The sequence below is a fragment of the Oncorhynchus mykiss genome, chromosome 9, assembly GCF_057628025.1.
Source record: "Oncorhynchus mykiss isolate SJ-2025 chromosome 9, ASM5762802v1, whole genome shotgun sequence".
NCBI classification, from domain to species: domain Eukaryota; kingdom Metazoa; phylum Chordata; class Actinopteri; order Salmoniformes; family Salmonidae; genus Oncorhynchus; species Oncorhynchus mykiss.
The window spans coordinates 20,111,167-20,132,979 of NC_143030.1; the positions used below are offsets into that span (position 1 = coordinate 20,111,167).

General features: G+C 40.9%; 1 protein-coding gene and 1 pseudogene across 2 annotated transcripts in view; one reads left to right on the forward strand and one right to left on the reverse strand.

Moving 5' to 3' along the window:
* LOC149980822 (ciliated left-right organizer metallopeptidase-like) overlaps nucleotides 1-15,198 on the forward strand; it is an 81,663-nt gene extending 66,465 nt beyond the window's left edge. Inside the window, 5 exon segments of the mRNA XM_090185690.1 lie at nucleotides 13,431-13,614; nucleotides 13,810-13,879; nucleotides 14,071-14,126; nucleotides 14,129-14,199; nucleotides 15,181-15,198. Of these exon segments, the coding sequence (XP_090041816.1) occupies nucleotides 13,431-13,614; nucleotides 13,810-13,879; nucleotides 14,071-14,126; nucleotides 14,129-14,199; nucleotides 15,181-15,198 (399 nt within the window).
* Nucleotides 64-4,854, reverse strand: LOC110531640 (high affinity immunoglobulin gamma Fc receptor I-like; annotated as a pseudogene). The gene is made up of 10 exons (XR_005053198.2): nucleotides 4,851-4,854; nucleotides 4,049-4,302; nucleotides 2,515-2,833; nucleotides 2,144-2,422; nucleotides 1,724-1,974; nucleotides 938-962; nucleotides 761-858; nucleotides 563-613; nucleotides 221-291; nucleotides 64-108 (listed from the first exon to the last, which is right to left on the reverse strand). The product of XR_005053198.2 is annotated as a high affinity immunoglobulin gamma Fc receptor I-like (transcript).
* Nucleotides 15,199-21,813: the final 6,615 nt, after the last annotated feature.

Consider the following 21,813-nt stretch of genomic DNA (forward strand, 5'->3'; position numbering starts at 1 on the left):
TTGTGAATTTAGTGACTAACTGCCAACTAGTAGAATGGGTCTTACTTGTGGCTTTTCCTGTCTTCACCTCAGAGTAGACTGGACTTTCTTTTGGATCAGCTGGCTTTTCTGAGAAGGAGGAAGAGGGGCAGAGATTTTGTTGTATTTTAAAACATTTTAAAATGTTTCAACTAATCATTGACACACTGCACATTATTCATTGATGTCACAGTTTAGTCACCTTCTTTTTCTTGTCCAACTTTGTGAGTTGAATCTGGGCGTATGTCAAATGACTTGGTCCAACAGCAGCATCTGAAACATACAGGTGAAACACTAATATCTCTACTTAGGACTCTATTCAGTCTGTATTGATGAAGGGTTACAGATTGACTGACAGAAATGTAAAGGTCATTTTTGATTGAGTCTAAATATACAGTGTTTACCTTGAATGTAGTCTCCACTAACGTGGGTACATTGCCTTTAAATTTAAATCACACTGTAACGCTGAACTTCCACGATACGGACTGAATACAGCACTAACTCTTTCCTGTATTCATACTAAACATAACACAGTATACAGTACCATTATTATAGTTGTCTGAGGGATTGATCGTATCGTAGACGTGAACACCACCTGTTGGTCAAAGAAGAGAGAGACAGGTTAGTTTGGTTGGTTCTCCCTCAGGGACAGAGAGTACAGTAGCATGTTATATAAAGTGGATGTTGATGAGACAGTGTATGAGGTTACAGAGAGTGCTAAAGTCTGGGCTGAGAAACTGACCATGCTGCAGACATGTATACCCAGCATCAGGAGCCTGACCCTGGGTAGATCCTTGGTCCTGTTGGGGGTCCTGGTTGGTGCTCTGGGTCTGGGGGTGCCTAGAGGGAGAGAGATACTCATGAAGAACTAAGACGATATGTTACTAAATTAACATAGTTGAGAGACAGGTGTACTTACAAGAATATTCTGTGAAAACAGGAACCTGTAACAAGAAATGCATACTATTATATAGGGTAATTTATGTTTTAAACTATTGTACTTAGAAACATTTCTAACTAAACATGAACTAAAAGGTTAAATGATTATAAAAACACCAAAGGTGAGATTTTTTTCTTATCGACACAGCAGGACCAGGAGAATGACCATAGAACACCAGCAACAATCAGACCCACAACCACTCCTACTAGGACTGATGTAGAGGATCCAGGAGCTACGGCTGGAGAGAAAACAGCAAAACACCATCAGACTCTGAACAAAAATATAAACTCAACGTGCAACAATTTCTATGATTTTACTGAGTTACAGTTCAAATAAGGAAATCAGTCAATTGAAAAAAATCTATGGATTTCACATGACTGGGGAGGGGCATAGCTATGGGTGGGCCTGGGAGGGCATAGGCCCACCCACTTTGGAGCCAGACCCACATACTGGAGAGCCAGACACAGTCAATCAGAATGAGTTTTCCCCCTGAAAAGTGCTTTATTACAGACAGAAATACTCCTCAGCACCCACAACAACCCTCATCCCTACCATCCCCCCCTCAGATGATCTGCAGGTGAAGATGTCAGATGTGGAGGTACTGGACTGGTGTATAGACCGGCCTATATCTTTTGATAATTTAGTTTAGAGATCATATTTTCTATGGGAGTACAAATCCAAACGTATGTTAACATCAACACTAAAATCACAAGTACATCACACAGATGATGAAAAGTTAACTTGAGATAGTAAATGTTTTCTCACCTCTCACTGTCATCCAGCTCTCTGGTGATTCTCCCTTGTCAGGGTATTTGCATGTGTAGAATCCTTCATCTGATTTGGATACTGCAGGGATGGTCATCTCTCCCGTGGTCTCATTCTTGATGAGTGTTCCATCTTTGTAGAAATGATGTTGATCTTGATGTTTGAGCTGGTTGTCCAGTATTTGCAGCGCAGAGTCACAGAGTCTCCTTCAGTCAGGGGATGGACAGGGCTCTCCAGGATCACATTACCATCTGTGTAACATAATATATAAATAATACTGTAAATCTGTATACTGGAGTCATCACCCTCAAAATATTATGATCTTGTATTTTATAAGAGATGCAATTCGGTTACAGAATTGAACACCCTATTATCATGAAATGTTTGTTTTTGTGTGTGAATGTCGTACAATAGACGTACCATCCACTGTGATGTTGACAGCATAACTGTACTCTCCTGATCCAGACTCACACCAGTACACTCCACTGTCCCCTGTGTATGTGGACCTGATGGTACATGTGGACCCTGTTATTGATCCCCAGTTAGAGACACACCCTGACTCTACTCCTCTCTCTGTGTATCTCAACAGTCTCCATCCAGTAGAGTTCCCCTTCTTCTCACAGCTCAGTGAGAGAGACTTTGATCTAAAGTGTTGAGTTGTGTTGGGACTTATTCTGAGAGACAATGAAGGCTGCAGATCTGAAACAATGAGAGATAGTCAAACCTATAGTTATATAGACATGAGGGTGACTTAAATATGATTCACAGCAGTTTCAAAAGCAGTAATTTACCTCCTGACCAGAGAAACTGAGGTTCACTGTAGTGTGTGTCATAGACTGGGTCTCCTCTCCCACCTCTACACACATATCCTCCTGTGGGAGTAGGACCAGCAGGGATCAGAGTGTAGGAGTCTTCACTAGTCACATTTTCAGATAGGGGCTGTAGATAGTAAGACTTGTCTGATAGAGAGGGTAACCCAGCTCTGTGGGGAACAGTCCTGTACCAGGAGAACCTCCAGTCTGTAGACGTCTTGTCAACTTCACAGCTCAGAGTCACTGAGTCTCCAGGGTTCAGCCACTGAGGAGAGATACTCAGGACAGGTTGAGGTTTCTGTTTTTAGGCCAGAGAGAGTCAGTTTTCAAACTTTCAGTCTTAGCAACCCATGGAGATGTTGACATGATTAGATAGACTTACCAGACACATTCAGTTGTACATCATCACTGGTCTTGGAGAACTTGTTTCCCTTTACACCCTCACAGGTATATGATCCACTGTTAGACATGTAGACAGGACTGATTCTGTACTCATTCTTTGTGTTAAAGGGGATCACTAACTGACTATTCTTATACCATCTTATACCATCTGTCTCCTCCTCCCTGTATGTCACATCTCATAGTGACAGTCTCTCTAATGAATATCTGGGTCCAGTTGGGTTGGAGGGTCAGAACAGCCACATGTCTCTGCACAGACAACTGAATAAAGAATTACACAATTTTAAATGTATTTATTTATCAATAGGTCTTCTCGTGAATATAGCTTCAAGTTAGCGACAGTTGTTGGGATACAGTAAGTAGACAAAATATTACACCCTAAATTACATTTGATCAATGTAAAATGGTATCAATTTATCATAAAACCATTTTAGACTCACCAGTAACATGGACTGGGTCACTGTACAGGGTGTAGTAGACTGGGTCTCCTCTCCCAGCTCTGCACCAGTACTCTCCAGCACATCTGTCTCCAACCATACAATCACACAGAGAGGGAGAGGGGGAGAGAGAGTACAGGGGGAGAACTGCAGGTCAGGAAGACACTGGATGAACACCAGAGGGCGTAGCACGAGTAGATGTGACAGATGTGGGTCTGGATCTTCTCTCTCCCTGACACCAGTAGAGACCCTGGTCAGACTCAGCAGCTCTACTGATGTGATGGTGTCTCCTGTTATAGTGCGTCTTTCAGACTGGGATGCTACATAATCATTCCTGTCTTTGTACCACTTGTAGCTCCAGCTACTGTCAGACCCTACTGAACACATCAGAGTAACTCTCTCTCCAGAAAACACAGGTTTTGGCTCTATACAGTCAGTGTAGTTTCAGGCAGAGCTGAGAAAATTCAGAGCAGAATATTACAACATCTGCATATATGCATGGTGATTGAAAATAACTGAGCTGTTGCTGTAAAGTTTTGATAAAATTCTATTGTCCGTAGGGTGTATGTTGACTCCATTTAGTTAGAATTTACAGTATGCATGACTGTATTCAGTAAGATTAACCCACATTGGCTCAGACTTGAGAATATCTAGATTGAAAATAGCTCACTAGTGACGATGATGGGGAGAGATAAGCTGAGATTTGACCACCGGGGCCGCCTTGTCCTTTTCCCCTGACACTGGTACTGACCAGCTTGGTCAGGGAGAGAGATGGTGATGGTATCACTGGTCTGACTGGAAAGCTGTTGGTTGTTTCTGGACCAGAGGTACGTCCAGTCTGTGTAGTCTGATATGTCACACTGCAGAGTGACTGTCTCTCCAGGGTAGAGGAGACCCTGAGGAGAGACACTCACTGAGGTCACAGGCAGAGCTGTGGAAACACAAACGAGATATATCCAATATACACTGATTGTACAAAACATGAGGGACTTTCCATGACATAGACAGACCAGGTAAATCAGGTAAATCCATATGTGTCACCTGTTAAATCCACTTCAATCAGTGTAGATGAAGGGGAGGAGACAAGTTAAAGAAGGATTCTAAAGCCTCTAGACAATTGAGAAATGGATTGTTTATGTGTGCCATTCAGAGGGTGAATGGGCAAGACAAAATATTGAAGTGCCTTGAACGGGATATGGTAGTAGGTGCCAGGAGCTCCTGGGTTTTTCACGCTCAACAGATTCACTTGTCTATCAAGAATGGTCCACCACCCTAAGGACATCCAGCCAACTTGACACACCTGTGGGAAGCATTGGAATCAACATGGGACAGCATCCCTGTGGAACACTTTTGACACCTTGTAGAGTCCATGCCCCGATGAATTGAGACTCTTTCGAGGGCAAAAAGTGGACGGTTGCAACTCAATATTAGGAATGTGTTCTCAATGTTTGTACGCTCAGTGTAAATGATTCTAGTTACCCATGTAGATGTTTAAGTGATTAGTTAGACTTATCAGAAATTGTCGATTGTACAGCATCACTGGTTTCAGAGCGCTTGATTCCCTTTACACCCTGACAGGTATATGAACCACTGTTCAAACCAAGTTTACATACACCTTAGCCAAATACATTTAAACTCAGTTTTTCACAATTCCTGACATTTAATCCTAATAAAAAATCCCTGTATTAGGTCAGTTAGGATCACCACTTTATTTTAAGAATGTGAAATGTCAGAATAATAGTAGAGAGAATGATTTATTTCAGCTTTTATTTATTTAGTTTACATACACTCAATTAGTATTTGGTAGCATTGCCTTTAAATTGTTTAACTTGGGTCAAATGTTTCGGGTAGCATTCCACAAGCTTCCCACAATAAGTTGGGTGAATTTTAGCCCATTCCTCCAGACAGAGCTGGTGTAACTGAGTCAGGTTTGTAGGCCTCCTTGCTCGCACATGCTTGGCTGATTTCTTTAGAATTTCCCATGATGTCAAGCAAAGAGGCACTGAGTTTGAAGGTTGATCTTGAAAGACATCGATAGATACACCTCCAATTGACTCAAATGATGTAAATTAGCCTATCAGAAGCTTCCTAAGCCATGACATCATTTTCTGGAATTTTCCAAGCTGTTTTAAGGCACAGTCAACTTAGTGTATGCAAACTTCTGACTCACTGGAATTTTGATACAGTGAATTATAAGTGAAATAATCTGTCTGTAAACAATTGTTCGAAAAAATTACTTGTGTCATGCACAAAGTAGATGTCCTAACCGACTTGCCAAAACTATAGTTTGTTAACAAGAAATTTGTGGAATGGTTGAAAAACGAGTTTTAATGGCTCCAACCTAAGTGTATGTAAACTTCCCACTTCAACTGTACTGGTGGTGGTGGAAACGTGTTGTCTGAATGCAGCTGTATCAAACCTTTGGTAAGAATTAAACTTGGTTAAGCTTTTCTAGTGTCTGTTGAGTGTTGTACTCTGAAAATTAGAACCTAGCAATATATTTACGTCACCAAATAATTTATTAAAACGATTGTTTTGCAATGAAGGTTTACAGCAGCCTCAGCCGCATCATGGTATAGCCGGAGGACAGCTAGTTTTTGTCCTCCTCTGGGTACATTGACATTAATACAAAACTTAGGAGGCTCATGGTTCTCACCCCCTTCCATAGACTTGCAAAGTATTTATGACAGCAATCAGAGGATGTCCTCCAAACTATCAGAGCTCTTGCAGCGTGAACTGACATGATGTCCACCCAATCAAAGGATCAGAAAATGAATCTACATTTTCTACATTTAAGTAAAGTTATTTTGCAGACGCTTTTATTCAGAACAATTTATAGTAGTGAGTGCATTAATTTTCATATTTGTTCGTACTGGTCTGTACTCTAAGCATATGCTACAGATAGCTAGCACTGCAGTGCATAAAATGTGGTCAGTAGTTGACTCAAAGAGAGAGAAAGACAATAGTTGAACGGTTTTGAACAAATAAAAAATATAAATGCAACATGTAAAGTGTTGGTCTGTCACGTTCTGACCTTAGAGAGCTTTTTTATTTCTCTATTTGGTTAGGTCAGGGTGTGATTTGGGTGGGCATTCTAGTTTGTATATTTCTTTCCCCAGAAGAAAACCGTTACACCGGGTATGGTTCTCAATCAGAGGCAACTGTCTATCGTCTCTGATTGGGGATCATACTTAGGCAGCCCTTTTTCCCACCTTCAGTTGTGGGATCTTGTTTTTGTTTGTTGCATGTGTTGCACTCTAAAGCTTTACGTTCGTTGAGTTGTTTATTTTTTATTTTTTGGTGGAACATTTAATAAAGAAAAGGTATGCCTACCACGATGTACCTTGGTCTGGTCATTCTTCTACAAACGAGGAGCGTAACATGGTCCCATGTTTCATGAGCTGAAATAAAAGATCCCAGAAATGTCGCACAAAAAGCTTATTTCTCTTAAATGTTGTGCACAAATTTGTTTACATCCCTGTAAGTGAGTATTTATCCTTTTGGCCAAAATAATCCATCCACCTGACAGGTGTGGCATAACAAGAAGCTGATTAAACAGCATGATTCTTACACAGGTGCAACTTGTGCTGGGGACAATAAAAGGACACTCTAAAATGTGCAGTTTTGTCACACAACACAATGCTACAGATGTCTCAAGTTTTTAGGGAGTGTGCAATTGGCATGCTAAAGTGCTTGCTGCTGACTGTACACTGTACTGCAAGATTATAGAGGTTTACTAGCACGTTAGATCTGGTAGCTACGTCGTCTATGATGTGACAACGATGTAGGCTGTGTGTAGCAGTTAGCGGTCATGATATGAAGGTTTGGGTTGGAAAGTTGTTTATCGTCTCGGCACAGACAGCTGATGTGTTTTGCACTGAAGTCCACAAGCCATGGGAAAAGGCGGGAGGAGGAGAGTGCGTAGATGGATGCAAGAAGGAATTATACAGTGCCTTGCGAAAGTATTCGGCCCCCTTGAACTTTGCGACCTTTTGCCACATTTCAGGCTTCAAACATAAAGATATAAAACTGTATTTTTTTGTGAAGAATCAACAACAAGTGGGACACAATCATGAAGTGGAACGTCTTTTATTGGATATTTCAAACTTTTTTAACAAATCAAAAACTGAAAAATTGGGCGTGCAAAATTATTCAGCCCCTTTACTTTCAGTGCAGCAAACTCTCTCCAGAAGTTCAGTGAGGATCTCTGAATGATCCAATGTTGACCTAAATGACTAATGATGATAAATACAATCCACCTGTGTGTAATCAAGTCTCCGTATAAATGCACCTGCACTGTGATAGTCTCAGAGGTCCGTTAAAAGCGCAGAGAGCATCATGAAGAACAAGGAACACACCAGGCAGGTCCGAGATACTGTTGTGACGAAGTTTAAAGCCGGATTTGGATACAAAAAGATTTCCCAAGCTTTAAACATCCCAAGGAGCACTGTGCAAGCGATAATATTGAAATGGAAGGAGTATCAGACCACTGCAAATCTACCAAGACCTGGCCGTCCCTCTAAACTTTCAGCTCATACAAGGAGAAGACTGATCAGAGATGCAGCCAAGAGGCCCATGATCACTCTGGATGAACTGCAGAGATCTACAGCTGAGGTGGGAGACTCTGTCCATAGGACAACAATCAGTCGTATATTGCACAAATCTGGCCTTTATGGAAGAGTGGCAAGAAGAAAGCCATTTCTTAAAGATATCCATAAAAAGTGTTGTTTAAAGTTTGCCACAAGCCACCTGGGAGACACACCAAACATGTGGAAGAAGGTGCTCTGGTTAGATGAAACCAAAATGGAACTTTTTGGCAACAATGCAAAACGTTATGTTTGGCGTAAAAGCAACACAGCTCATCACCCTGAACACACCATCCCCACTGTCAAACATGGTGGAGGCAGCATCATGGTTTGGGCCTGCTTTTCTTCAGCATGGACAGGGAAGATGGTTAAAATTGATGGGAAGATGGATGGAGCCAAGTACAGGACCATTCTGGAAGAAAACCTGATGGAGTCTGCAAAAGACCTGAGACTGGGACGGAGATTTGTCTTCCAACAAGACAATGATCCAAAACATAAAGCAAAATCTACAATGGAATGGTTCAAAAATAAACATATCCAGGTGTTAGAATGGCCAAGTCAAAGTCCAGACCTGAATCCAATTGAGAATCTGTGGAAAGAACTGAAAACTGCTGTTCACAAATGCTCTCCATCCAACCTCACTGAGCTCGAGCTGTTTTGCAAGGAGGAATGGGAAAAAAATTCAGTCTCTCGATGTGCAAAACTGATAGAGACATACCCCAAGCGACTTACAGCTGTAATCGCAGCAAAAGGTGGCGCTACAAAGTATTAACTTAAGGGGGCTGAATATTTTTGCACGCCCAATTTTTCAGTTTTTGATTTGTTAAAGAAGTTCCACTTCATGATTGTGTCCCACTTGTTGTTGATTCTTCACAAAAAAATACAGTTTTATATCTTTATGTTTGAAGCCTGAAATGTGGCAAAAGGTCGCAAAGTTCAAGGGGGCCGAATACTTTCGTCAGGCACTGTATATACAACAAGCTGTTTGTATGTGGCTGCTATGAAAGTGAACTGTGTTTGCGTGTGATTCTGTTTCTGTTTCCTATATCTGAATTTGTCCAATAGAAACTCTTGTTTGCAACTGTTGGACTATTGATTACACCCTACATCAGCAGGCAAGAGTGTGCAAGGGGAAAGTTTGAGTATCATGTAGTAGCCTAAACCTATCAATGTTACATTGAACTGGGTGAATGGAATATGAATGACAGTCATCCAATATGCTGTAATAGAAATAAGGCCAAGTTCGTTAAAAAAAAGTTCATCCTCCCTCATCTTCAACAGCAACGACCGCCACTGGTGTACATATACACATGGATCTTTATGGTTTCTTAATTCGACTAGTTTCTTACAGCAGGAAATGGATCCTGCATCAACAGGAAATGTGAATTATTATGTGGATAATAATTCATGGACATTGTTGTAGGGGTTGATTCATTTTTTAATCTGATGAGGACGGTTCCACTGAGTTGAGACTTCTGGGGCCGATCTCTCCTGGTCCCTTTACACAGGTACTGACCAGCCTGGTTGGGGAATCCACTCATTTGAAGTGTTCTATGGATCTCAAATCAAATCAACATTTTTTTGTCACATGCGCCGAATACAACAAGTGTAGAGCTTACCGTGAAATGCTTATTTACCAAATAAACTAAAGTAAAAAATAATAAAAAGTAACACAATAAATTAACAATAACAAGGTTATATACAGGGGGTACTGGTACCGAGTCAGTGTGCGGGGGTTCAGGTTAGTCAAGGTAATTTGTAAATGTACTGTAGGTACAGTAGGAGTGAAGTGACTATGCATAGATAATAAACAGCGAGTACCAACAGTGTATAAAACAGATGGAGAGTGTGGGTTGTCAGGTGGCCATATATTCACTGGTGAGGCCATATCTGGTATAAAACTATAGATTCCTAATGTTTCTCAGGTTCTTATATAACCTGATTAAAAGCTGCAATGACCAACGACTCCAACACTCACACTTGACTTTTTCCCCTCTTACTAGATCCGACTTTGCTGATAGCTACCTTACTGAGGAAAAATGTATTTGCTATGATTGTGATATGTGGATGTCCCTTCTAGTTATCTCAAGATGAATGCATAAACTGTAAGTCACTCTGGATGAGAACATCTGCTAAATGACTAAAATGTACATGTAAATGCTCTATAAAGGGTAAACACAGTGTAACCAAACAACGTCATCTGTTCCCACAGTTATTGTGCATGTATGACATACTTGATATTCTATAAATAAATAAATGTCTTGTCCAATAAAGGAAATAGTTAGCTAACCACATTCATAAATACAGATAAATACATGAATCATAATGTAATAGTCACAGAGCAGCATATCAAGTGAAGGGTTCTCCATTCTGAGCCGCTGGTGAGTGACTGAAGACACCAGCGTCTCCTCTGAACCGGAACTCTACAGTTCCTGTAACTGTGACACAAATGGGTCTTTGTCAGAATTAGAAAGCTGCAGATCCTTAAAGAGAAACAGAATAAATGAGCATCTGATGTCATGTTCATCTTGACTCAACTTCTTTCTGTAAAAGCAGTGGACAAAGCAACACTCTTGTCTTACTGGAAGACAGAACTAATTAAACTAAATGACACATCTGTAAGTATCAGGCTATAAGAGAGCCTACAATTATTTTGTTTATTTTTTAAACTTTTATTTCACCTTTTTTTAACCAGGTAGGACAGTTGAGAACAAGTTGAAGAACAAATCCTGTTGTGCAGGAAATGCAAACGTGTGTATTTGAGGTTCAAAAAGTATCCTAAAGTTTGTTTTCTCTTAAAATTGACTTGATTTGCCGGTGAGATGTGGACAGTGGGAAGGCAGGCCCCTAAATGGTGGGCAATCCAAGGAAGAAGACGAGTAGGCAACCAGCATGTTGCAATAAACTTTAGTGAACTATTAACAGAATATATTTCCATAAGAATAGATGTAGGAGCAGTCAGCATAGTACATCAGGACACACAACTGCAATGTGTTTCAACTACTATAGTCCACCGTGGTAACGGCTGGAGTGGAATTAGTGGAATGGTATCAATTATATGACATTCCATTTGCTCCGTTCCAGACATGAATATGAGCCGTCCTCCCCGCAGCAGCCTCCAGTTATCCTCAGGCAGCATTGGTTGATTTGCCCTAACAAAAATGCCAGCAAACTGGCTCAAATTAAGATCTTACATCTGTACTTAACTGACATAGAACATTTAATGGTCCTTGTGTTAGTCCTTGTGTTGTCCCATGTAAGATGATTGACACGTTATAACTACAGCCAGCTACTATCCGACCTACAGTAAATTCTACAGGCCAAAAGAGCATGATAAGCCAATTGTCTTGGCACTGCCTTTCGAGATGGTAACAGTATGAATACCGGGTTTCTAGTTTACAACATATTCAAATGAAGCTATGGGGAAAAAGGGAACTGAATATGAGTTCGGTATTTGCACCTTACCCACTTACTCAGCATTCTCCTGGGACGTGTGTGTGGAGTGCTTGTGTGTGCGCAGTGTGTGTGAGGCAATGTTCCTACTCCTCCCAGCTTCAGTAACCTTGTTTGTGTTGTCATGTGTTATAACATATTTATTATACTGTATTATGAGGCTATGGCTAGCTTTTTTTGGCCGTGGGATGGTAGGTCTTTTTGACTTTCCTTACAGTTTTGTTGTCATGTTGTGTTGCTGTGGGTTGTTGTGTAGTTGATTCATCCTGTTTTGCGTTATTGTGTTGTGTAGTTGAGTCATCGGTGACGTGTTATTGTGTTGTGTAGCTGAGTCATCAGTGTTATATTATTGTGTTGTGTAGTTGAGTCATCCTGTGCTGTGTTATTGTGTTTTGTAGTTGAGTCAGCCTGTGTTGTGTTGTTTAGTTGAGTCATCCTGTGTTGTGTTGTGTAGTTGAATCATCCTGTGCTGTGTTATTGTGTTTTGTAGGTGAGTCATCCTGTGTTGTGTTGTGTAGGTGAGTCATCCTGTGTTGTGTTGTGTAGTTGAATCATCCTGTGCTGTGTTATTGTGTTTTGTAGGTGAGTCATCCTGTGTTGTGTAGTTGAGTCATCCAGTGCTGTGTTATTGTATTTTGTAGTTGGGTCATCCTGTGTTGTGTTGTGTAGTTGAGTCATCCTGTGTTGTGTTGTGTAGTTGAGTCATCCTGTGTTGTGTTGTGTAGTTGAATCATCCTGTGCTGTGTTATTGTGTTTTGTAGGTGAGTCATCCTGTGTTGTGTTATTGTATTTTGTAGTTGAGTCATCCTGTGTTGTGTTGTGTAGTTGAGTCATCCTGTGTTGTGTTGTGTAGTTGAGTCATCCTGTGCTGTGTTATTGTGTTTTGTAGGTGAGTCATCCTGTGTTGTGTAGTTGAGTCATCCTGTGCTGTGTTATTGTATTTTGTAGTTGGGTCATCCTGTGTTGTGTTGTGTAGTTGAGTCATCCTGTGTTGTGTTGTGTAGTTGAGTCATCCTGTGTTGTGTTGTGTAGTTGAATCATCCTGTGCTGTGTTATTGTGTTTTGTAGGTGAGTCATCCTGTGTTGTGTTATTGTATTTTGTAGTTGAGTCATCCTGTGTTGTGTTGTGTAGTTGAGTCATCCTGTGTTGTGTTGTGTAGTTGAGTCATCCTGTGTTGTGTTGTGTAGTTGAATCATCCTGTGCTGTGTTATTGTGTTTTGTAGGTGAGTCATCCTGTGCTGTGTTATTGTATTTTGTAGTTTAGTCATCCTGTGTTGTGTTGTGTAGTTGAGTCATCCTGTGTTGTGTTGTGTAGTTGAGTCATCCTGTGTTGTGTTGTGTAGTTGAGTCATCCTGTGTTGTGTAGTTGAGTCATCCTGTGTTGTGTAGTTGAGTCATCCTGTGTTGTGTTGTGTAGTTGAGTCATCCTGTGTTGTGTAGTTGAGTCATCCTGTGTTGTGTAGTTGAGTCATCCTGTGTTGTGTTGTGTAGTTGAGTCATCCTGTGTTGTGTTGTGTAGTTGAGTCATCCTGTGTTGTGTTGTGTAGTTGAGTCATCAGTGTTATTTTATTGTGTTGTGTAGTTGAGTCATCAGTGTTATTTTATTGTGTTGTGTAGTTGAGTCATCAGTGTTGTGTTGAGTAGCTTGGGTGGGTTGCACCCCCGGGGTCAGGTGACCAACACAGATGAGAAAGGTCAGGTGAGGATCTACAGCCAATCAGTGATCGGAACCCTGCAGACTCACTTGAAATATTCATATCAGAGTCTCTCCCAATATGTTTCTGTGGTCTTATATCGTGCTATACCACTATCTCGCTCTCTCTCTCTCTCTCTCTCTCTCCCTTCTCTCTACACATATCTAATTTCTTTCACTTCTCTCACTCCTCTCTTCACCCTTCTCTCTCATTTATCCTTCTTCTCTTTAACACTCTCTCTCCCTTAACCTCACCCTCTTTTTAACACTCGCTCCCTTTCTCTCCCCATCTCTGTCTCTCTCAACCCCCTCCCCTCTTCTCCCAGGATGTAGGTTCTAGTGGTCTGTCCTCTTACTGGGAGTCCAGGATGCTGCAGGGTTCCATCATGGCTGCTGCCCTGGGAGAGCCAGCTGTGGTGCGGGTCGACCCGGTCACCCTGACCCCCCTCCAGGACACAGACTGGTACTCTGTAAACCACAGCCGAGCACAGATCCTAGTGTGGGGAGAGGGTAAGGGATATATTCTTTGTGACGGTACATTGACACGGTTTATACCAACAACTTTTCATAAATGAACCAAAGAGATACAGTAGTTAGAATATCTGTCAAAATCAAGGAGTGGAAGAGAGGAATGTGGTGTTGTATGAGTGATCTATGTGTACCTGCTTAGTGGTCATAGTGATTTAGTGGGTGTATCTTCTGTAGGTGAGGGAGGATTGTTTGGATCACTGTCCGTCAGCCATGACAACTCCTCCTCTTTCTTCTGCATGGGCAGGTAGTGTATTCTGACACAGAGCCTGGGACTGAGGGGAGAGTGAGATGTGAGTTTATATGAATATCCCACTCAACCATCCTTACAGCAAATGACAGTTTCTCCATTCCTCAATGTTTTCTATATCTGTTCTGTAACTCAACCTCACTCTCTGTTTGACTTGTGTTCTCTGTTTGACTTGTGTTCTGTGTCAGCTGTTTAGGGTGTCATTGTCTCCACCTCCACAAGGGGGTGTGCTAGACTGATCTGGATGGTGTCTCATTTATAAACCTCTGATAAACAGGGCGAATCTTCTGCTCTTCTTCACCTATTTGACTTTTCTCGTATCCTCTGCTCTCCATGACAAACCACTATTTCAAACATGCTTCCTTCTCTTCACTTCCTCTACCTTTCTCTCCAATCCAAATCTAAATCTAGAATCGGCTTCCTATATCGCAACAAAGCGACCTTCACTCATGCTGCCAAGCATACCCTCGTAAAACTGACCATCCTACCGATCCTCGACTTCGGTGATGTCATCGATAAAATAGCCTCCAACACTCTACTCAACAAACTGGATACAGTCTATCCCAGTGCCATCCGCTGTGTCACCAAAGCCCCATACAAGACCCACCATTGCGACCTGTACGCTCTCGTTGGTTGGCCCTCGCTTCATACTCGTAACCAATCCCACTGGCTACAGGTTATCTACAAGTCTCTGCTTTGGTCATCTTTCCTTCCAGTTCTCTGCTGCCAATGAATGGAACGAACTGCAACAATCTCTGAAGCTGGAAACGCTTATCTCCCTCACTAGCTTTAAGCACCAGCTGTCAGAGCAGCTCACAGATTACTGCACCTGTACATAGCCCATCTATAATTTAGCCCAAACAACTACCTCTTCCCCTACTGTTTTTATTTATTTATTTTTGCTCCTTTGCACCCCATTATTTATATTTCTACTTTGCACATTCTTCCACTGCAAATCTACCATTCCAGTGTTTTACTTCCTATATTGTATTTACCTTGTCCCCATGGCCTTTTTTTGCCTTTACCTCCCTTATCTCACCTCATTTGCTCACATTGTATACATACTTATTTTTCTACTGTATTATTGACTGTATGTTTTGTTTATTCCATGTGTATCTCTGTGTTGTTGTATGTGTCGAATTGCTATGCTTAATCTTGGCCAGGTCGCAGTTGCAAATGAGAACTTGTTCTCAACTAGCCTACCTGGTAAAATTAAGGTGAAATAACATTCAATCCCATTGACTCCTCTCTCTCTCCTCTTTCTCTCCCCTTACTCCTCTTTCTGTGTTTTCCTGTAGAGTGAGTGCTGGAAATAGGAGAATGAGAGGCAGATTCTGTGACAGAGGACTGAAGTGTAGAGATGTACTGTTTACACATCCGCTACTTCTTCTCTAACCTGAGCAGAGAGGTCAGTGTGTGTGTGTGTGTGTGTGTGTGTTTCTGTGCAGCATGTTTTTGGAGAAAAAGTGTGTGAAAGTGACGCCTACCCATTATTGTAGTTTCTCTCGACCTCTCATTCTCTGTCAAAATGCATCCCTCTGTCAGTAACTCTTTGGTGGGGCGCTGCTACAGATACAGGTGTACTGGGCTGAACAGGTACCAAATAACAGTGTCTGGCTCTGACTGGATGGACTGGCCAGTAGGAGGTGCCATTGAGGTCACTGAGTTTGATGAGCTTGAATGACTTTATTACCAAATACCTCTCCGTATACAACCTTGCTAACCTGATTATATTCTATCTCTCATTCATTCAGTCATTCAATCATTTATTCATCAGGTGACTTCGACCACCAACAACAAACAGGTCCCTCACTCTCCAACTGCCTCTATTACTGACCCAATGATCACTGAGAAGTGAGTATACACGAGTAGGAAGTGGAGTTATAGTATTTTATATCAACTTGATAAAATGTATCTTTCTCACAGAACAATACACAATTGCAATGCAATACCTATATTCAGTATAAATAAAGTCTTTCTTCTCATCTCTTCCTCCGTGATTCCCTGTTACATCAGAACACAACCCCTTTATATGTTTTATATATAAATCTTCCTCTAAAAATGCTTTCACCACCTTTGATGTCACTACCAAAAAACACACAAAAGACTAGAATGAACCAACAATTATAACCAGGAAATGGGATTGCACCCTTCTGCGTCACGGTCACATGGTGAGTAATCTGTCTGATAACATTTTGAAGAAAATGAGTGAACAAGTTAGTAAATCTTGTATTTTTAAGTAGTGCCAATACAGAACATATAATATAAAAAAAGATATGTCATATGTTTTCGGGATGTACGTCTGTCCGAAGGATAGCTAGCTAGCAATAGGGATTCATTAAAGTAAGAAATAAGTCTAAATTGTGAAGTCTAAATTGACACATAGAGGTGGACAGTTTTCTCTTTGTGTCATTTAGGCGTCTGTGGATGCATGGGCAGCAACACTGAGGATATCTCAATTTTAAAGTTGCAAGCGCCATGCTCTGCCAACTGAGCTACAGACAACCACCATGTGGGTAGTGGTCAAGTGCACTTCAGATGATACAGTATCATAACATTTTGTGTGCAGTTCTTCATGACCAGAAGTTACTTTTTGTAGCAGGTTAGGAGACCTTTTACCTAACCTTAACCCTAACTCGTTTCCTAACCTTAACCTAAGTCTCTTATTCTGCCACGTTCATTATACTAACCTGCTTCATATTTCTCCTAGCCTGTCACAAAAAAAATCAGAATCACGTTTCAGGTAACATCTTGTGGTGATTCCACTTCCTGTGTCTGGTGGTGTCCGTGAGGACCTGCTTATGTCTGGTGGTCTCCGTGGGGACCTATTGTCTGTCTGTCTGACCACATAGACACAGAAAACCCCTAACTTGAGCAACGGCCTTACCAAACATGCAGGGACACTGAAAATAGCGAGTCAGACAACCACAAGCCTAGAGTTTTGCTATCAGCAATGTGGTTGAAACGTGCCATCCTGGCACTTTTTCTGTAATGTTAAAGTGGAAGTGATGCACGGTACCAGTACTGACCAGCTCTTCAGAACTGCTGCAGAGGGGAGACATAAATACATTTATAAGTTATGTTCTTCAAGATGAAATGGGTATATAATATGGATTTAAAAGTTTAAAAAAATGTATGTACCAATTACATATTGCCCATTTAACTCACACTTTGAGGTCTCCAAGAACTCTATTAGGCTGAAAGGACGGCTGGCCAAAGTTGGTTGGCTGTATGAAAGAGTTGACCATAATGACAGGATGGCAAGTTTCAACCACATCCATTTACTGTAAAAAATAACAAATGCTATCTGGTGGATGACAGAAATATGAGCATAATGTAAAGATATTGTCAAAGTGCAGCTCATTAGGAGAAAACATGTATAATACTTATAATATTTTGTGAAATTCATATACAAATATTATTATTGTTATTATTATTCAATACATTTCAATACTTTTACAACACAATAATTTCATTCACAATATAAAGCAGATACAATTGTTGTAGTTGCAGATAAGATACAGTGTGTTATCCCCCCAACTATGATGACATATCTACAGTATTTAACTTTTTAATGTGTATAGTATTGCTTACTAGTTTTTGTCCAATGATTTCTGTAACCACTCCCTCTTCAAACCAGGGCTGATTGGAAAAAGCTGTTCAAAAGAGGACATTGTACTATAATTTATTTGTACTCCCTGACAAAGGCCGTGCAGCCGAAATGCGTCAGAGTACTTAAACATTGTTTCTATTGAACATGCCATACAATATTAGGCATTTAAATTAATTACATGAAGAGTGCCTTGGTCCTCCTTTCTTTTTTGATGACCATTTATTTGTACTGTTCTAATTACGTTGGTAACCAGTTTATAATAGCAATAAGGCACCTCGGGGGTTTGTGGTATATGGCCAATATACCCCGGCTAAGGGCTGGATCCAGGCACTCTGCTTTGCGTTGTGCGAAAGAACAGCCCTTATTCGTGGTAGATTAGCAATATACCACACCCCCCCAGGTCTTATTACTTACCTAAATCAAATATATATATTGGTGTGTGTGTGTATGTGTGCATGTGTTTTTGTTTGTGTGTGTGCTTGCTTTATTTAGGTCTACACCTTTCCCTAAAACGTGATTTTGAACACTCTGGGTCTCAGCTGATGGGATATGACAGTTGAACTAAGCTCATGAGGCAGCTATGTTATATTCTTCAAGAATCATTGTGTGTATACAGTCACCTCCAAAATGATTTGAACCCTGGATAAAGATGAGCAAAAAAGAGTGTCTAAAATAAATGGGCTGCTGATTCGTAGCTTTACCAGTAAAACTGCACGCCAGCCAGTTGATCTCAATCCGTTTCATGGTAATATGCATTTAGATCTTCTTAGTAATGGACAGAGTTGTTTCAACTTGTTTACAGTAAGCACATTTTAGAGCAGATGGTGTTAAACTGTAACATACTGTACCCGTGTTTTGTTTCAATCATAGTGTGTAAGAGGTGATTAGCTTGTCTGTGCAGAATAAGATAGATCGAAGGCTCAACCGTCTAACTGCGGTTGCCACAGCTCACACTATTCTCTGATCCTTTCCACACAGTTCCTGCAGAAGTGAAAAACGGGATGTGCCACATTAGTGGCAGTCAGTGCTGTTTATGATGAGGGAGGACACTTTTTTATTTTTTATTCGCGTGGCCTTATTTCTATTACAGAATATTGGATGACTGTCCTTCATATTCCATTTATCCAGTTCAATGTATCATTGATAGGTTTAGGATACTACATGATACTCATATTTCCCCTATACCTATCATGAGGCTGCTACAACCTAGCCTATGAATGAACGTTTACAACGTAGGGACATACAGGTCAAGACATTGACACATCCAATACCACTTGCACCCTCTTGCCTGCATCTAGCTTGTCTAAGGTGTCATTAGTCCCAACAGTTGAAACCAAGAGTTTCTATTGGACAAATTCAGGTATTTTTATCCTCGTTTCATTTGCTTCCGTTTAAGAAACGTTATAACATACCTTAGAGTGTTAGGCTTTCACAATGCAATTCAGGGAAACAGATCTTAATTGTGTTGCCAGAGAAAGGAGTCATTATGAGTGCATTCAGGTGTGTGTCACGTTCATTTTTTATCACAAAAAACAAATAAACCAACACCTCAAGACACAATGCCTCTCCCCATGTGACCTACTTGTTGTGTGTATGCACTGACATGTATGTGGAACTGATTGATGAACAGACAAACACACTACATGTTCGTGTTTTTAAATGTATGTCAATTGTAAAGTATTAGTGTGTTTTTCGTTATGTGTCGGACCCCAGTAAGATTAGCTGTCGCCATTGGCGTCGGCTAATGGGGATCCCAATAAAAAATAAATCTAATCAAAATAGACAAAAAGGCAAGTTATTATTTTTAATTTTTTTATTTCACCTTTATTTAACTAGGTAGGCCAGTTGAGAACAAGTTCTCATTTACAACTGTGACCTGGCCAAAAGAACACATAGATACAGATGGGATTAACAAACGTACAATCAATAACACATTAGAAAAATCTGTATACACTGTGTGCAAATGAAGTAAGGAGGTTACCTCTTGAAGCTAGGGGGCACTATTTTTATGTTTGGAAAAATAATGTTCCCAAAGTAAACGGCCTATTTCTCATGACCAGATGCTAGAATATGCATAGAATTGACAGATTAGGATAGAAAACACTCTAAACTTTCCAAAACTGTAAAAAATATTGTCTGTGAGTATAACAGAACTGATATTGCAGGCGAAAGCCTGAGGATCTAATGAAGCCTGTTTCTTCGTGATGTTTTCTGTCCTCTGGTGCAGAGAGCTGTTTGCAGATGAAGAGGTCCAAATGAATGTCCTAAGAGAATAAGGGTACATACTTGTATTCCATGGGTTATATGTGTACCTATGTTAGCAAATGGTGTGAACAAAAATATTGAATTAAAGTCACACACACAATGTATAAAACTGTTATAACTGGAGCAGGTCAACCCTGCTGGGTGGGCAGGCTTCTGTTCCAGCCCAGCACTAATACACCTGATTTGACCTAATTATTTGGTAATCCAGTTTGCTATTGCTGGGCTGGAATAGAAGTCTTTTCACTAAGTAGATCAGAAATCAGTGGAGTGAGGTTGGCCACCTCTGGAATTGACTTTCCTTACTTGAAATTACGCTTTAGTAATAGCCTACTTCAGGGCTATTGAACTTACCCTATGAGGTTCCAAGTCAGCATGGTTTTCCCCCATGATTAAAGGGGGACATGACTGCAAGTGTTTGGGATGCACTGATCCACAGTGCCTATAGAAAGTATACACCCCCCTTGGATTTCTTTACATTTTATTGTGTTACAAAGTGATATTAAAATGTGTAGAATTGTCTTTTCACTTTGACATTATAGAGTATTTTGTGTAGATGAATTACCAATAAAAATACAATTAAATCTATGTAAAGTAACAAAATGTGAAAAAAGCAACCCCATGCTTCAGCCTTTTTATTTATAGCCATTATGCTGCACCATTTGGGCTACAGGTGATAATGCTTATTGCTAAATGGCGCAGCAGCCTGATAATATGGACCAATATGTTGTTAGGCTCATTTCTGGAGGGGGAAATTATATTTTTGATGGTGTCAGCAAAAAAATGACATGCCAAGCATGGTGAAGGGTACACAAATAAGAATAATGTGTTATGACATTTAAATGTAGTTAAAGAGGGAGTTCGGTGGTGACTATTTGTACTGTTATCAAATCAAATTGTAGTAGTCACATGCGCTGAATACAACAAGGGTAAACCTTACAGTGAAATGCTTACTTACAAGCCCCTAACCAACCATGCAGTTTAAAAAATACAAATAAGAATAAGAAATAAAAGTAATTAAAGAGCAGCAGTAAAATAACAATAGCGAGACTATATACAGGGGGTACCGGTACAGCATCAATGTGCGGGCTCACCGGTTAGTCGAGGTAATTGAGGTAATATGTACATGTAGGTAGAGTTATTAAAGTGACTATACATAGATAATAACAGAGCAGCAGCGATGTAAAAGAGGGGGGAGATGCAAATAGTCTGGGTAGCCATTTGATTAGATGTTCAGGAGTCTTATTGCTTGGGGGGTAGAAGCTGTTTAGAATCCTCTTGGACCTAGACTTGGCGCTCCGGTACCGCTTGACATGCGGTAGCAGAGAAAACAGTCTATGCCTAGGGTGGCTGGAGTTATTTGACAAATTTTAGGGCCTTCCTCTGACACCGCCTGATATAAAGGTCCTGGATGGCAGGAAGCTTGGATCCAGTCATGTACTGGGCCGTAAGTATTACCCTCTGTAGTGCCTTGCGGTCGGAGGCCGAGCAGTTGCCATACCAGGCAGTGATGCAACCATGCTCTAAAGGTGCAGCTGTAGAACCTTTTGAGAATCTGAGGACCCATGCCAGGAAAAGGAGGTGCATGGACCATGCTAGATTGTTGGTGATGTGGACACAAAGTAACTTGAAGCTCTCATCCTGCTCCACTGCAGCCCAGTCGATGAGAATGGGGGCATGCTCTGTACTCTTTTTCCAGTAGTCCACAATCATCTCCTTTGTCTTGATCACGTTGAGGGAGAGGTTGTTGTCCTGGCACCACATGGTCAGTTCTCTGACCTCCTCCCCATACGCTGTCTCGTCATTAGTCCTGTATTGATGCCTTGCCTGTTTGATGGTTCGTTGAAGAGCATAGCGGGATTTCTTCTAAGCTTCTGGGTTAGAGACCCGCTCCTTGAAAGTGGCAGCTCTAGCCTTTAGCTCAATGCAGATGTTGCCTGTAATCCATGGCTTCTGGTTGTGGTATGTACGTACGGTCACTGTGGGGGCGACGTCATAGATGCACTTATTGATGAAGCCAATGACTGTAGTGTTCTCCTCAATGCCGGAAGAATCG